Source organism: Bubalus kerabau, chromosome 3 (genome assembly GCF_029407905.1).
Source record: "Bubalus kerabau isolate K-KA32 ecotype Philippines breed swamp buffalo chromosome 3, PCC_UOA_SB_1v2, whole genome shotgun sequence".
Lineage (NCBI taxonomy): Eukaryota > Metazoa > Chordata > Mammalia > Artiodactyla > Bovidae > Bubalus > Bubalus kerabau.
In genome coordinates, this window is record NC_073626.1 from 156540140 (window position 1) to 156557428 (window position 17289).

The following is a 17289-nucleotide window of genomic DNA, read 5'->3' on the forward strand; positions in this document are numbered from 1 at the left end:
GTGCAATAAAAGTCGGTGATTGTCAACTTCTTGATAGTCTAGTCAGTGGAGTGCTTGGAGATTGACTTAACTGGTGAGCCATATGATGGATATGATGAATTTCAAATTACCTTTAGAGGGTAAGTTTATGTTCATTGCCATAATGCTGAAGCCCAAATATTTACTTCATGAATCATAATCAGAAAACTTCTTCCCTCATAGTTCCCATATAATATTTAAATAAAATACAAACATTATTGAATCAGAATCCTATCCATGCATGATAAACAGATGAAACTGCCCAGGTGTACAGTTTAACAAACAAGGAAGCATAGAATATACATAAATAATTGTGTATACATTAACAGAGATTTCCTGAGTATCTGTTATGTACTAAGATGTCTTCTTGGTGCCAAGAATATAGCAATGAACAATATACTATAAGAAGCTTATAAACTATGAGGAAGGCAGATAAGAATAAATAATTGTAAACAAATCAATAAAATAATTTCATAATCTGATGAGAGCACTGAATGGGCCATGTGTTGGAAAAAGATGTTGGAGAGAGAATCAGGTAAGAACTCCTCTGAGAGAGGGCATTTGAATTGACATATAAATGATGAGCCTTCAAGAAAAGAAAATAGATTTGTTGCCTTTCTTCTGAGTGATTTATAATGGTCATTTTAACCATTCACAATTACTCTTTATCTAGAGGCTTCTAATCAGAACTTTTATTCAATGTGTTTCTGACATGATTAATTCTATTAGTTCACAAACCACCAAACCAAGTCCTATAAAACTTTATTGCAATCATATCATACTTTGAATAAGAGAAATAACCTAAATATTCCTTTAAATATAGTCATGTGCTTCCAGTTTTACACTTCTTACCTTATTTTTAAGAGAGCCATCACTAGCTAAGTATGCAAGTGAATAATAATAATGTTATAATATTTCTTACATATGTGCTTCCCAGTAACTCTGTGAGGTTGGTAATATTGTTATTCTTTTGTTTTATAAATAAAGAAACTAAAGCACAGAAAGGCTGTATAATTTTCCCAAGATTTAAAACTAGTAAGTAAAGCATTTTAGAAAAGAGCTCAAATACTAAGGCTTTGGAGAATTTACTTTTTTTAAATATAAATTTATTTATTTTAATTGGAGGTTAATTACTTTACAATATTATATTGGTTTTGCCATACATTAACATGTATCCGCCACGGGTGTACACGTGTTCCCCATCCTGAACCCCCCTCCCACCTCCCTCTCCATCCCATCCCTCTGGGTCATCCCAGTGCACCAGCCCCAAGCATCCTGTATCATGCATCAAACCTGGACTTGCAATTCATTTCACATATAATATTATACATATTTCAATGTCATTCTCCCAAATCATCCCACCCTGGCTCTCTCCCACAGAGTCCGTAAGACTGGTCTATACATCTGTGTCTCTTTTGCTGGCTCGCATACAGGGTTATCATTACCATCTTTCTAAATTCCATATATATGTGTTAGTATACTGTATTGGTGTTTTTCTTTCTGGCTTACTTCACTCTGTATAATAGGCTCCAGTTTCATCCACCTCTATTAGAACTGATTCAAATGTATTCTTTTTAATGGCTGAGTAATACTCCATTGTGTATATGTACCACAGCTTTCTTATCCATTTGTCTGCTGATGGACATCTAGGTTGCTTCCATGTCCTGGCTATTATAAACAGTGCTGCGATGAACATTGGGGTACACGTGTCTCTTTCAATTCTGGTTTCCTCAGTGTGTATGCCCAGAATCAATATAGTGAAAATGAGCATACTACCCAAAGAAATCTATAGATTCAATGCAATCCCTATCAAGCTACCAACGGTATTTTTGACAGAGCTAGAACAAATAATTTCACAATTTGTATGGAAATACAAAAAACCTTGAATAGCCAAAGCAATCATGAGAAAGAAGAATGGAACTGGAGGAATCAACCTGCCTGACTTCAGGCTCTACTACAAAGCCACAGTCATCAAGAAAGTATGGTACTGGCACAAAGACAGAAATATAGATCAATGGAACAAAATAGAAAGCCCAGAGAATTTACTTTTAACCACAATACCACAGCCACCCAAATAAAATCAACAAAATGAAACTTTTTTTTTCAATTTTTCCTAACTTAGAGCTCCTCGATTTTTAAGAATGTTACTTCAGCCTTACCAAGTTAAAATAGTAAGTGGAATCCTGCCAATTGCCTTGTCACTTTGAATTTGTATAACAAACTTTATAGACTGTAACTATTTCCTCCCAGGTACTCTACATACAATGCCAGTAACAGTCACCACATAAAGAATAATGCTGTAAGGTATTGGTGCCTGGACCAAATATCCAGGCTTTCCTCCAGAAAGGATAAGTAAGTCTCATTGTATTCAGATTACAAAATAAAGATGCATGTTTGAGAAGAAAGGCTTTCCTAATAGCTCAGTGGTAAAGAATCCAACTGCCAATTCAGAAGATGTGGGTTCAATCCCTGGGTCAGGAAGATCCCCTGAAGAAGGAAATGGTGACCCACTCCAGTATTCTCACCTGGGAAATCCCATGGACAGAGGAGCCTTGTGGGCTACAGTCCATGGAGTTGCAAAAGAGTTGGATGACTAAGTGACAAAACAGCAACAGCAACAATCTTCTCTAAATATCTGGAGACTTCTTTGCAAGTCTCCAATATAACATGATCTAATAATCTTATAATGATACTTAGCAATGACATTAGCTTCAGATTCTCACAAAGAACATATTTGACTGTTTTTCTGGAGTTAGTCCCTCCACTAACCTAAGTTACCAGTTCTCAGGCTAATTTTTGCATTTTTTAAATCAATCACAAGGCATTCTACTGTTTCCAGGATTCTGGAATTCTAATTCTGCAAGAATTCTCAAAAGTCACAGACTTTAGGATCTCATTAGGATCTCAGCTTCAAGGTCTTCAGTGATAAACCATGGTTTAAAGGGTGCATATTGCTGTATTGCCATGTTTCCATTCTAAAACCAAGGAGGAAGATTTGAGCTCTAGCCACCTAAACCAAGAGTTAAGAAAGAGCCCCTTTTCATTCTATTAATTTCAAAATAAATACATCTCTAGGAGGACACCCCTTGAACTCTAGGAATGGTCTGGATAGCATTTGGATTTGCCACATGAATAATTTAATTACAGCAGAAACTGTAGATAAATGTATGGTTTCTGCTTAAACAGATAACATATTCAAAAAAACTAAGATGAAGGCATACACATTCATAACACATACAATATTCAGATCACCTAGTACAAACATTAAGAAATAAATTTGACCTCTAAACCTAATTTCAATTAAAATTTATATAAAGGCATATACAGCGAATGTTACTTTATTTTTCAGAACTTTCATTGAAATAAAATGCTCTGTGAGATTTCCTAGAAAAAGATTTTCCTTGTATACAATTTTAGGATGGTGTCATTTAATCATCTTACTGACCAACTCTCTAACTGACAGGAGCCATGTAGTGATCATAATTTCACATGTTCTTCTAAAAGAAAGAAAAAAAGCTAGCAAGAATAATTTTTTTTTTTCTGAAGTACTTGTTCCAGTGTTCTCTGTTCCTCGAAGGATAGCTTTATTGTTTAATCTTTGGTTTTACGGGGGACACTTTCAGATTTAATCTATAGTCTTCACATTGAAGAGCATGATAAAAGGAAATTTGTAACCAGCTCAGTGCTTAAGATGTAAAGATTTATTCAAAGCATCAAACCTTTCAGAGTTTTATGCTGTAAGGTGGGAAGGATTTTTACAGCAATGTAAATAAATGTGAAGGATTTTTACAATAATGTTAATGTTAAAGAAGCACATTGCCCACTCCTAGGAACTTCTTGTTGTATAAGCAATGACTTTGAAAGTAGGGATGGTACAGGAAGTCAAATGAGGCAAGAAAATGATGGGTGAACTGGCGAGCTCAAGAAAAGAAAGAGGCTTAGGGAGGGAGGCTGCAAGCAACAGACAGGGGCTTTAGTGTAAGATCAGTAGATTAAATTTGAGAAGAGTATTTAGAGGGGCTGAGGACAGGCACATGGAGGCTTCCAATGAGAAGAAGTAGACTGTAACAGAGGCATTCTTTGAAAACAATCAACTAAAAGAACTAACAGGTTTCTTGAAAAGAGATTCTAGACCAGGAAGAGAAACTGGTATGTAAATAAAGCCAAGTTCAGGGAAAGATTGATTAGAAGCTGCTAATGGCTAGAGTGATATTTTTATTTTTCTAATTTGTGATTCTCATTATTCAAAACTCCCTTTCAAAAGTCTAGCATCCTCTTATGACTAAGCCTTGTAGTATTAGCTCTTCCTCAGAGTATTTTTCAGGAATCCATTGTATATACTTCCAGCCACCACTGATTTCAGGCAGAGGCCCTGAGGTCTTTACTAGACCATTATCTGTTATTGCCTCTCCCAGATAACTACCATGAGTGTAGCTACCAGGTTACAAGACTTGAAGATGCCAAAGTCACCAAGAACACGAACCTCATGGAAAACTATCTCTAGCCTATTACAATTTTCTACAAACTCACATTGGCAGGAAGTTTAGAAGCTCTACTGCCCCATAAGAATCTATTTACCAACAAACCTAGTTAGTGAAATTCTCTTTCTTAGCAGGAAGTATCAATCCTCTATAAATCATTCATTCAGTTGCTAATGGTTATTTTTGTGGATCTGATTGGCCTAGAGAGATGTACAACACACTGGACAAAAAAACTATTCAGATGGGGGTACGCAGAATAGACCTCTCACGGCAGTACTGTATAGCAGTTAGGCTGCCTAAATTCAAACCCTGCCCTTCCTCTACAGCCTACAGTACCTATAGAACCTCTCTCAGTCTATTTGCTTATCTGTGAGATGGAGATGTTCACTCTTGCCATCTCTTGTTTGACCACTTCCAGTTTGCCTTGATTCATGGACCTGACATTTCAGGTTCCTATGCAATATTGCTCTTTACAGCATCGGACCTTGCTTCTATCACCAGTCACATCCACAGCTGGGTATTGTTTTTGCTTTGACTCCATCCCTTCATTCTTTCTGGAGTTATTGCTCCACTGATCTCCAGTAGCATATTGGGCACCTACTGACCTGGGGAGTTCCTCTTTCAGTATCCTATCATTTTGCCTTTTCATACTGTTCATGGGGTTCTCAAGGCAAGAATACTGAAGTGGTTTGCCATTCCCTTGTCCAGTGGACCACATTCTGTCAGACCTCTCCACCATGACCCGCTCGTCTTGGGTTGCCCCACGGGCATGGCTTAGTTTCATTGAGTTAGACAAGGCTGTGGTCCTAGTGTGATTAGATTGACTAGTTTTCTGTGAGTATGGGTTCAGTGTGTCTGCCCTCTGATGCCCTCTTGCAACACCTACCATCTTACTTGAGTTTCTCTTACCTTGGACGAGGGGTATCTCCTCACCGCCGCCCCTTCTGACCTTGAATGTGGAATAGCTCCTCTATTCTCACGACTGAGCGACTGAACTAAACTGAACTGAGATGGAGATAATAACAAAACGTCTTTCATAGTAAGTTATTATGAAATAAGTAACTTGATATAGTGTGATACTCAGCAGTTAATTTCAAAACTATCATTTGAGTCAGAATGGTGTTCTTCCTCAGTCTACACTGGGAATCTAATAACCCAACAAATCTTTCTCAATGACTGCAGATACTTTGAAATAAGTGTTTTGCATTGGAAAATCTAGGGCCTCTTTGGGGTTTTTTAATGCCCAAATCAGTCCACGAGTGTTGCACAGATCAGCCTCTCCTTCAGCAAGAAGGGAACCAGCAGAACAACCACAGCTGAGGAAGGGCAAGGTGCAGAAAAAATGATACTCAGTTCAGTTCAGTTCAGTCGCTCAGTCGTGTCCGACTCTTTGCGACCCCATGAATTGCAATACACCAGGCCTCCCTGTCCATCACCAACTCCTGGAGTTCACTCAGACTCAAGTCCATCAAGTCGGTGATGCCATCCAGCCATCTCATCCTCTGTTGTCCCCTTCTCCTCCTGCCCCCAATCCCTCCCAGCATCGGAGTCTTTTCCAATGAGTCAACTCTTCCCATGAGGTGGCCAAAGTACTGGAGTTTCAGCTTTAGCATCATTCCTTCCACAGAAATCCCAGGGCTGATCTCCTTCAGAATGGACAGGTTGGATCTCCTTGCAGTCCAAAGGACTCTCAAGAGTCTTCTCCAACACCACAGTTCAAAAGCATCAATTCTTCGGCACTCAGCTTTCTTCACAGTCCAACTCTCACATCCATACATGACCACTGGAAAAACCATAGCCTTGACTAGACGGACCTTTGTTGGCAAAGTAATGTCTCTGATTTTCAATATGCTATCTAGGTTGGTCATAACTTTTCTTCCAAGGAGTAAGTGTCTTTTAATTTCATGGCTGCAGTCACCATCTGCAGTGATTTTGGAGCCAAAGTCTGCCACTGTTTCCACTGTTTCCCCATCTATTTCCCATGAAGTGATGGGACCAGATGCCATGATCTTAGTTTTCTGAATATTGAGCTTTAAGCCAACTTTTTCACTCTCCTCTATCACTTTCATCAAGAGACTTTTTAGTTCCTCTCCCATTTTCTCTCATGTTAGTGATAAATTCAGGCTAAGTCCTTGCTGTACATCAGAAGGCTATGCAAAAGTCCTTCTTTGCAACTAATAAAGAAAAGGGAGACAACTTCTGACAAGTTTGCTTTGCAATTTAAGATCTCACAAGGGGACTTGCAAAATAGGAAGCAGTATAGCAGATTGAATATCCATCTCTCATGCTGTTTCCTCACTCAGAATTTTCTTCATCAAATACTGTGTTGTAGTAACAAACTTTTCCTTAATTTACTGAGATTATTTGGTAGAGGAGCTCCAGGAATGTTCCAGCCCTTGGGATGATACAGTAGATTTTTCTGGAATACTTAACCACATCGTAAAGAGCTTAACTGTTCTCACCAATAAACTAGTTGACCATGCTAAGAGATAGCAATATTTCTTGCATGGATTCTATGGCTAATCCCATTGCATTTTCTAAATTTGAAAGTAAAATAATTCACTTAAAGCTAAGCTCTTATGAATGGATAAAGAAGTCATGGTACATAAATACAGTGGAATATTACTCAGCCATAAAAAGGAAAGAATTTGAGTCAGTTCTAGTAAGGTAGATGAATGTAGAGCTTATTATACAGAGTGAAGTCAGAAGGAGAAAAATAAATATCACATATTAGTGTATTTGCATGGAATCTAGAAAAACGGTACTGATGAACCTATTTACAGTGCAAGAATAAAAATGCAGACATAGAGAACAGACTTATGGACACAGAGGGAGAATGAGAGAGTGGGACAAATTGAGAGAGTAGCATTGAAATATATACACTACCAAGTATAAAATAGGTAGCTAGTGGGAAGCTGCTATATAACACAGGGAGCTCAGCTCGGTATTCTGTGATGACCTAGTGGGGTGGGATGGGGGTAGGTGGGATGGAGGCTCAAGAGGGAGGGGATATATGTATACTTACGGCTGATTCACTGTTATACAGCAGAAACCAGCACAGTATTTTAAAGCAATTATCCTCCAATTAAAAATAAACTTATAAAAAGAACATTGGCTTCCCTCATAAATCAGTCGGTCAAGAATCTGCCTGCAAGGCAGGAGACCCAGGTTTTATTCCTCAGTTGAGAAGATCTAGAGAAGGAAATAGCAACCCACTCCAGTATCCGTGCCTAGAGAATCCCACTGACAGAGGAGCCTGGCAGGATACAGTCCATGAGCTTGCAACAGTCAGACATGACTTAGCAACTAAACCATCACCAGTAAAAAGAAAATTAAAAAAAAATAAGAAAGCTAGACTATCATTCTTCAAATAGAAAGCACAGATAAAATTAACTTTAAGTAATTAGTTGAAAGATTTCTACTCTCACAGACTACCTGAGTCAAGATGCATTGATATTTGATAAAGTGTCAAGTTCATAAAGAGAAAGGCCTTGTGGACAGTCGTCACTGAGACAAAAGCCATGGACTTGAATGAACACAGTTTTCAAGTGAGTCACTCTGGCAAAGAAATTGGAGGCAGAACTTTCCAAGGACAAATGGCTTGTTAGATCTGTATAACTTCTGAGAACTCCAAGTTTTCATTCCAGAATTTTCAACTTCTATTTTATGAGAAGGAAAAACTAGAAAGTATAAAAGATGAGAAAGTCACAGAGTGGCCACTGCTTTAGATTATTTGTGGTATAGGAAGTTTCTAGAAAGGAATAAGAAAACCCCAAACTCATTCTTGTCTGGTAAGTACTGTGAAGACAAAAATTGGCGTCTACTTCTTAATTTTTTTCTCTAAATGAATCACTGTTCAATTCTACTTTTAGAGTCTCTGACTCTTAAATAGTGGCTTTTTAAAGTCTGTCAATTTTAGTTCATTCATAAAAGCAAGCAGGCAAGATGAAAGGTATTCACTAAATCTTCTAAGAGGCAGTACCTGGACATTTGGATCCCAAATGCAATCTCCTCTAAAATTCACATTAGAGAAAAAAATGCCCTTAAGAATCTAGGTTAGCTTGAAAAGGAATTTCTACCAAGGGTAAAGCTCTCCATTTACCATTTTCTCATTTCTCAGTAATCCTTTCTTTGCAGGAAAAAAATGACAAATGGAAAAAACTTATTGCACATGTGCCAGTGTCATTCCTGTTTACCAGAGGAAGGCAGAGCAATCAGTGCATCTGGAAACCAAACCAGGAGGTGACATTTTAGCTGTCCAAATCTTTCTTTGGAAAGTAGGAACATAAGACATAGGAAACATCATACATGAGTGCTCTGGTTGCTCATGGCAACCTGAGCTGCACTTGGCAACCCACCAACCCACACACCCTTGGCTTGGGTGTCCAGGTGGCCTTCCACGGGGAAAAAATGATCATACACATGGTAAATGGAGTTAATACAGTAAAGCCAATATAAACACTGATGTTTTATCTTCTGACAGCATATGAATGTGCAAGCATTAAGTTATAGGAGAAAAGGGGCTAATTTTAGATTTGTTCCTAGCCCTCTCCATGTGAATGGTGTCGCTGTGAGCCCAGCAATGAAGTTCACTGTGTTGTAGCAGACTGCGCAGTTCCTGAGTGTGTCAACCCAGTCTATGAACCAGAACAGTGTTGTCCTGTCTGCAAAAATGGTAAGACCATACTGCATTAGCTTTCAAAGAGGGGTTAGTGCAAAGTACAGATACGCCGCCACTGCACACCATTCAATGCAGAAGCCCTCTGAGATATACCTGTGTGATTTTTCAATGTGGGCATGGTCAATTAATATTTTTATCCCACCTTAAAGTGAAAATAAGCCAGCAATGGGTGAATCATGAAGTTTTCCATCTGGGGAATTAGAGCTCTTACAAGCTGACTTTGTTGTGCTCCCTATTATTTATTGTTGAATTATAAAATTTTGGAACGAATGCAGTACCATCTTTTTGTAGTGATTGGATTTCTCTTTCGTGGAGGCTATGAAGCAGTTCCTAGTATATACCCAGGATAGAGAGTAGCATAAATGCCAGGTATTTCGCTTCGTGCATAGACAAAACTTAAAGTTATCAACGAATTACAAAAACCAATTACTCATGCACTTAAGTAGAAATAAGAAAGACTAGAAAGTTTGGAGCTTTTATACTAGGTCTTTAGTACAATGGAAAAGTACGCTCATAGTAACTACCATGGAGGGGAACTTGGTTTATAAGTTTATGGGTTCCTTCTGGCCCTTATATGATGGAGAGGTTGAAATGACTGGCATGCCAATCACCCAAAGTCAAGGCCATGTGGCAGAGAAAACAAGGCAGTGTTATAAACCCAGGAAAACTTACCAACAAACTCAAAATCACACTCTTGCTATGATTTTGATCGTATATGATCAAAATATACAATCATATATCAATCAAAACATAATCTTCACTATGTAACATTCTGTCAGTGCACTAACATCTGCTTGAAAAGGTAGGTCTAGCTCTTAATTAAGCTGAGGTCACTCTAATGTTGAATCCCTGCCTTCTTCCTTGGATTAGCAGTTCTCATCTTCCTCTGTTACACATTTTTGTCTAGAATCTGGTATTATGTAAGCTCACCTACTAATCTTTTCCCTTGCAGAGTTATAATTAGTAAAACAAACAAACAAAAAACAGGTTATTTAGCAAAAAAAAAAAAAAAAGCAGTTCTGATTGTTTTTATACTATTCATAGTGTTTTGGCATCTTCTCATATGACTTATAAAGAACCCTTATGACATTTTTCAGGTACAGTTTTTGTTATTTCTCATCATATGAATCTGTTAAGTCAAATGTTAAACAGCACACCTGGGTTCTGTTTTTCTTCTTATCCCTCCCATCCAACTCATCCATGTTATAGGGACCATCACTCTGACTTAGAAGATAGAGATAAATATCCTCCTGAAGTTCAACCCGATCTAACATATGCAAAGGTATCAACTTTAAGACTTTATACTTTTAAAAGGATATTGAAGAAATTGGAAAAGATACAGGGAAGAACAATAAGATGATTTAATGCTTGAAACATAGGACCTATGAGGACAGAATGAAAGAGTTTGCATAATTTGTCCTGGAGAAGAGAAGGCTCCAGGGAGACCTAACTGTCATAAAGTATATGAATGGTTAGTCTAAAGTAGAAGAGCACCTGTTATTTTTCATTTTATCCAAGGACAGAAGGAAGAAAAAAATCAGCTTCCTAATCAATCTTTAAAAATAGGATTGACAACTCTTTGACTAAAGACCATTTTTTTTTTCCCCAGAAGCAAGTGTCTAAACAGGTCCTTGAGAATCTGCCCTTCCCTGGATGGCCCTGGTTGGCTGTGTTTTACATTTAGGGTAAACAAAACTATCCTTAGAGTTTAAAACTTTTACCTTGACATACTCAAAATACTTGGGGAATTAAAATATATAGACCATATATTTAGAGTACAGGTTTTAAACATATATCATCCTAGTTATTCCCCACCCAAACCTATAATATATCTAGAGTTCATGTTTATGTCAAATGTTAAACTAGCCTCTATGAACTTAGTTACACTGTATTTTATATCACCCAACATTATCCTATATCTCTCTGCCACGTGTGAAAGTAGAAATTTGTCCTCAAATGAAATGCTTTTTGTACATTTTGAATATAAAAATGAATAATGAATGAATTTCAACTGTTCGATTCATTAGGTAATCAATTAGTAACACTTCAGTATTACTTAAAAGTCTATGTGGAGAGAAAGAAATATATTCGTTAAGGTTTTCATGAGGAACTGCAAAACAACCACTTTTCCAGTCCCTAGCAATTTTTCTTTTTCTAACTAAGGAAAAAGAACCTAAATTAGAATTAGTCCAAAGACTAACTTTGACTGTGATATAACATTATGACATGTTAACTTTTATTATTAAACACCACTAATTAATCACTTATGCCCCCAAATCAAAGTGTAATCATTGTCTATGAAAAGCATATTAACAATTGCTGGAGAATCCTTATGACCACCAGTGGTATCAGTCTCAGTCTCATTTAAGTTGCTCAGTAGTGTCTGACTCTGCCACCCCGTGGACTGTAGCACGCCAGGCCTCCCTTTCCATCACCAAATCCTGGAGTTTACACAAACTCATGTCCATTGAGTCAGTGATGCCATCCAACCTTCTCATCTTCTGTCATCCCCTTCTCATCCCACCTTCAATCTTTCCCAGCATCAGGGTCTTTTCAAATGAAAAGTTCTTCGCATCAGGTGGCCCAAATATTGGAGTTTCAGCTTCAACATCAGTCCTTCCAATGAATATTCAGGACTGATTTTCTTTAAGATGGACTGGTTGGATCTCCTTATAGTCCAAAGGAACAAGAGTTTTCTCCAACACCATAGTTTAAAAGCATCAATTCTTCGGTGCTCAGCTTTCTTCATAGTCCAACTCTCACATTCATACATGACTACTGGAAGAAAATATTTGACTAGACACACCTTTGTTGACAAAGTAATATCTCTGCTTTTTAATATGCTGTCTAGGTTGGTTAAAACTTTTTTTCCAAGGAGAAAACATCTTTTAATTTCATGGCTGCGATCACCATGTGCAGTGATTTGGGAGCCCAAAATCTTAAGTCAGTCGTTGTTTTAACTGTTTCCCCATCTATTTGCCATGAAGTAATGGGACCAGATGCCATGATCTTAGTCTTCTGAATGTTGGTTTTAAGCCAACTTTTTCACTCTCCTCTTTCACTTTCATCAAGAGGCTCTTTAGTTCGTCACTTTGTGCCATAAGGGTGGTATCATCTGCATATCTGAGGTTATTGATATTTCTCCTGGCAATCTGGATTCCAGCTTGTGCTTCATCCAGCCCAGCGTTTCTCTTGATGTACTCTGCATATAAGTTAAATAAGCATGGTGACAATATACAGCCTTGATGTACTCCTTTTCCTATTTGGAACCAGTCTGTTGCTCCATGTCCAGTTCTAACTGTTGCTTCCTGACTTGCATAGAGATTTCTCAAGAGGCAGGTCAGGTGGTCTGGTATTCCCATCTCTTTCAGAATTTTCCACAGTTTGTTGTGATGCACACAGTCAAAGACTTTGGCATAGTCAGTAAAACAAAAGTAGATGTTTTTTTCTGGAACTCTCTTGCTTTTTCAATGATCCAACGGATGTTGAAATTTGATCTCTGATTCCTCTGCCTTTCCTAAAACCAGCTTGAACATCTGGAAGTTCATGGTTTACATATTGTTGAAGTCTGGCTTGGAGAATTTTGAGCATTACTTTACTAGCATGTGAGATGAGTACAACTGTGCTGTAGTTTGAGCATTCTTTGGCATTGCCTTTCTTTGGGATTGGAATGAAAACTGACCGTTTCCAGTCCTATGGCCACTGCTGAGTTTTCCAGTTTTGCTGGCCTATTGAGTGTAGTACTTTCACAACATCATCTTTTAGGATTTGAAATAGCTCAACTGGAATTCCATCACTTCCACTAGCTTTGTTCGTAGTGATCCTTCTAAGGCCCATTTGACTTTGCATTCCAGGATGTCTGGCTCTGGCTGAGTGATCACACCATAGTGAGTATCTGGGTCATAAAGATCTTTTTTGTATAGTTCTTCCATGTATTCTTGCTACCTTTTCCTAATATCTTCTGCTTCTGTTAGGTCCATAACATTTCTGTCCATTATTGAGCCCATCTTTGCATGCAATATTCCCTTGGTGTCTCTAATCTTCTTGAAGAGATCTCTAATCTTTCCCATTCTATTGTTTTCCTCTGTTTCTTTGCATTGATCCCTGAGAAAGGCTTTCTTATCTCTCCTTGCTATTATTTGGAACTCTGCATTCAAATCTTTCCTTTTCTCCTTTGCCTTTTGCTTTTCTTCTTTTCACAGCTATTTGTAAGGCCTCCTCAGACAACCATTTTGCCTTTTCACATTTCTTTTTCTTGGGGATGGTCTTGATCCCTGCCTCCCGTACAATGTTACAAACCTCCATCCATAGTTCTTGAGGCTATGTCTGTCTATACTCTGTCTATCAGATCTAATCCCTTGAATCTATTTCTCACTTCTACTGTATAATCATAAGGGATTTGATTTAGGTCATACCTGAATAAGCTAGTGGTTTTCTGTACTTTCTTCAATGTAAGTCTGAATTCGGCAATAAGGAATTCATGATCTGAGCCACAGTCAGCTCCTGGTCTTGTTTTTGCTGACTGTTTAGAGCTTCTCCATCTTTGGCTGCAAAAATATAATCAATCTGATTTCTAGTATACCAGTGGTACCAGTGGTCCCGTGGTACCAATATTTTTGAGCAAATAGACTGAGCCCAAGGTTTGCTTGCTCTCATTCTTTGTCCAGTAGATGCCAACAGATGACCCAGGAGTAGAAGAGCCAAAGGAGCGATAAGTGTGTACTGTAAGAGAGTATAACTAGAACAATTTCTTAAATTTCCAACACATGATAAGACTATCTTATTCCAAATGACAAGATTCATTTGCACAGCATCATGTAAACTATTTTTAAGGTATGGTACTATTTTCTTATATTGAAAACAACAAGAAGAAGATAAAAATCTATGCTATGGATTGAAGGTATAGGCTGTACATTCTAATTTGTAAACATCCCTATAACATTTTACACATTATCTTAAATCTTCAAAAATGCTGAAAAAATTTAACTTGCATAAATGCCAACTATATTGGCTGCTAAATACTTTCTTTCTACATGCTAAGATTGATTTTTCTGCCTTCCTGAATTATAACTTGACAAGAGCAAGAGACATTAAAGATATAAATGAAAGTTTAAAGCAATAGAATCTACTATAAACAATATTCAGTTAATATAAAAATCATCATTCTCAGATTAAGACCAAGAAAAAAAGGAAGTACAGTGATATATATGTAGGTAAATGAAGTTTTCCCAGAAAAGAGTAAAATGTAGCAATTGCCTTTACAAATAAATATTTTTAACATTGTATGTGCAAGGTAATCTGATCCCTAGATAAATATTGATAGTCTCTTTAGTCTTTATAATATGTAATTTGCAAGAATAAATATAAAGTAATATACTTCTAAAACTTTTCTCTAATGATGTAAAAAAATAATTTTTAATTTCTTGGCCTCCATGTTTCCTTGTCTCATTTCCTGGCTCTCAATGATTCTTCCCTGGTGGCTCAGACAGTAAAGAATCTGCCTGCAATGCAGGAGACCTGGGTTCGATCCCTGGGTCAGAAGATCCCCTGGAAAAGGAAACGCCAACCCACTCCAGTATTCTTGCCTGGAAAATCCTATAGAGAGAGGAATCTGGCAGGCTACAGCCCATGGGGTTGCAAAAAATCAGACATGACTGAGAGACTAACACTCAGTGTTTACTTCAAGCAAGATTTTCCAATGGCTAACAATGAGTATAGCCAATCCACAAAATATACCCCATTCTTATTAAAGTTAGGTTAGCACCAAGAAGACATAATCAACTTAGTCTGAGTAAAATAGAAACATTAAGGAAATATGTGAATAGCTGGGCATACACAAAACAGGAGGAGAAAGAGAAAAGTAATTTTTTGGGGGGAGGATTACAGTGATTGATGTAGGAATTTATTGTTTTAAAAAAATTTATTAAGCATTTGCTTCTCCCTCCTCTATACATCTTCATGAACTTACAATCCAAATACTTCCCTGAAAGATATAACATTTCTAGACTGTTTTTCTTCCACCAAGACTCTGACTTTGGCCTATCTTTCAGCTCCAGTCCTTTCCATGGGAATTAATATTCTTTATGTTTTTTGTTTTTATAATATGATAAAAAGATTAGCACAGCATCTACATAAAGACAATATTTCTATTTTGGAGTATCATATAAATATTTCAAATATTTGGTAACTGACCATTCATTTGCCTAGTGAAGCATTTGATCATTAGATCATCCAAATGACTAACTGCATTTTTTATATTTCATCTGCCAATATGTCAGTGAGTTTTTTGTGCTTTCCACTGAGATGAATAGTCAGTCATATTCATGATTTGGAAGAAAAAGTCACTTCATTAAAAACTGAAATAGGAAACACCCTCCATAAACATTAAACAAGGAGTTTTCATATCCTTTTCAACTAAACTGAATTTGTTATAAGCCCTGTTCAAATATTTAATTTCATATCCCTTACTGTCTTCCAGTTCAGTAGTGATACAAATAAAGAAGGAAATAGACTAGCCGAAAGGTAAGTGGAAAGAAGACAGCAAAAGGATGGGCAGTGCCCACATGAGAGAAAGGACTTTGGAGCCATCCAATGCCTTCTAAAGGTGCTTGGCTAAAATGGTGCTGTGTATCAACACATATGATGTTAATATTCCTAATAAACAAAGAGCTCCTTGAGATAAATAAGAGAAAAAAACAATTCCACATGGAAGAAAACAGGCAAAGGGTATACAAAGAAAATTCACAGGAGAAGAAAACCAACTGTCTAGTAAATATATGAAAACACACAAACCTCACAAGGGATCAGAGTGATAGCGAGTAAAACAAGGAAATACCACTATTGTATTGATAATAATTTGAGACTGATGATACCTCAAATCAGCAAAGATACCAAGAGCTGAGAAAATGCTGGAACAACTTTTAAGAAGGCACTATCAAAAATGTTCATGTAATTTGAAATTAATAATTCCACTTTTTGTACTTCATCCCACATTTATGAACTAAATTTCCACTGCATTTTAAGAGCTTAAAGGTGGGAGAAATGTAATAGTACTTCAGTGGAGTAATAAAAGTATATTGCAGCCTGATGTTTTTCACTGCTGTGTAAAATAAACAAGAAGTTTAAGAGTAGACTATCCATTTTTTATATATAATATAGTATTGTAGTCTATATATAATATATACATTTTAAGTGATATATTTAAACATCTTAATTTTTAACTGATATACAATTTTAAATAGATAGATATTAAATTTGTATGTACATAAAGAGCCAAGTGTGGATAGACGATAGAATATTAGCGGTGATTCAATGATTGCTTTTAGGGAGTAAAAGTGTGAAGGTAAATGTGAGAAAGACAAGAGTTAACCTCTTTAAAATATTAAATCTTTACAAATTGAGAATAAAACCAGCAGAAAAGTACACAAACAGGCAGTTCACAAGCAAAATATAAATGTTCAAAAAATATAATAACTATTCAAGCTCACTAACAAATTAGATTTTTATTTTTTAAACCCTTTGTTATCTTTGTATATAGCATAGGGAAAGTTCTGTAACAATATACACCAAATTTTTAACAGTGATCCAGTGATCAGAAGAGTAATTAAAGGATAGGGATCGAACACATTTCTCCTGCATTGCAGGCAGATCCTTTACCATTGAGCCACAGGAGAAGCCCATTTATATATAAAGATGACTAAAACATTTAATAAAATAAGACTAAGGGTATATATTAAAATACATTTACCTCAGCCCTAAAAGACAGAATCATGCTTAATACATAAACATTAAAAGCATTCTTAATAAGCTCAGGAACAAGACAAAGCTCTACACTATTATTGAAAATTCAAATAGGTAGTAGGCATGAACTAGCTAATATAATCAGAAAAGAAAGAAGTCAGAGGAAAAAAGTCAGGAGACAGAACATCTATCATTTGCATATGAGAATATACTTGAAAAATCCAAGAAAATAGACTAAAAACTGCTATAAAGAAAATTTAGTAAGATAGTAGAGAAAAAAATTTGAGAGAGCAGATCTCTCTGGGCTTCCCAGTTGACACAATGGTAAAGAATCTGCCTGCATTGCAGGAGATGCAGGTTCGATCCCTG

General features: G+C 36.8%; 1 protein-coding gene across 1 annotated transcript in view; it reads left to right on the top strand.

The window, feature by feature from the left end:
• VWC2L (von Willebrand factor C domain containing 2 like) overlaps positions 1-17289 on the top strand; it is a 231279-nt gene that overhangs the window by 56162 nt on the left and 157828 nt on the right. Inside the window, exon 4 of the mRNA XM_055573382.1 lies at positions 9045-9174. Within this exon, the coding sequence (XP_055429357.1) occupies positions 9045-9174 (130 nt within the window). The remainder of the gene's footprint in view (positions 1-9044; positions 9175-17289) is intronic.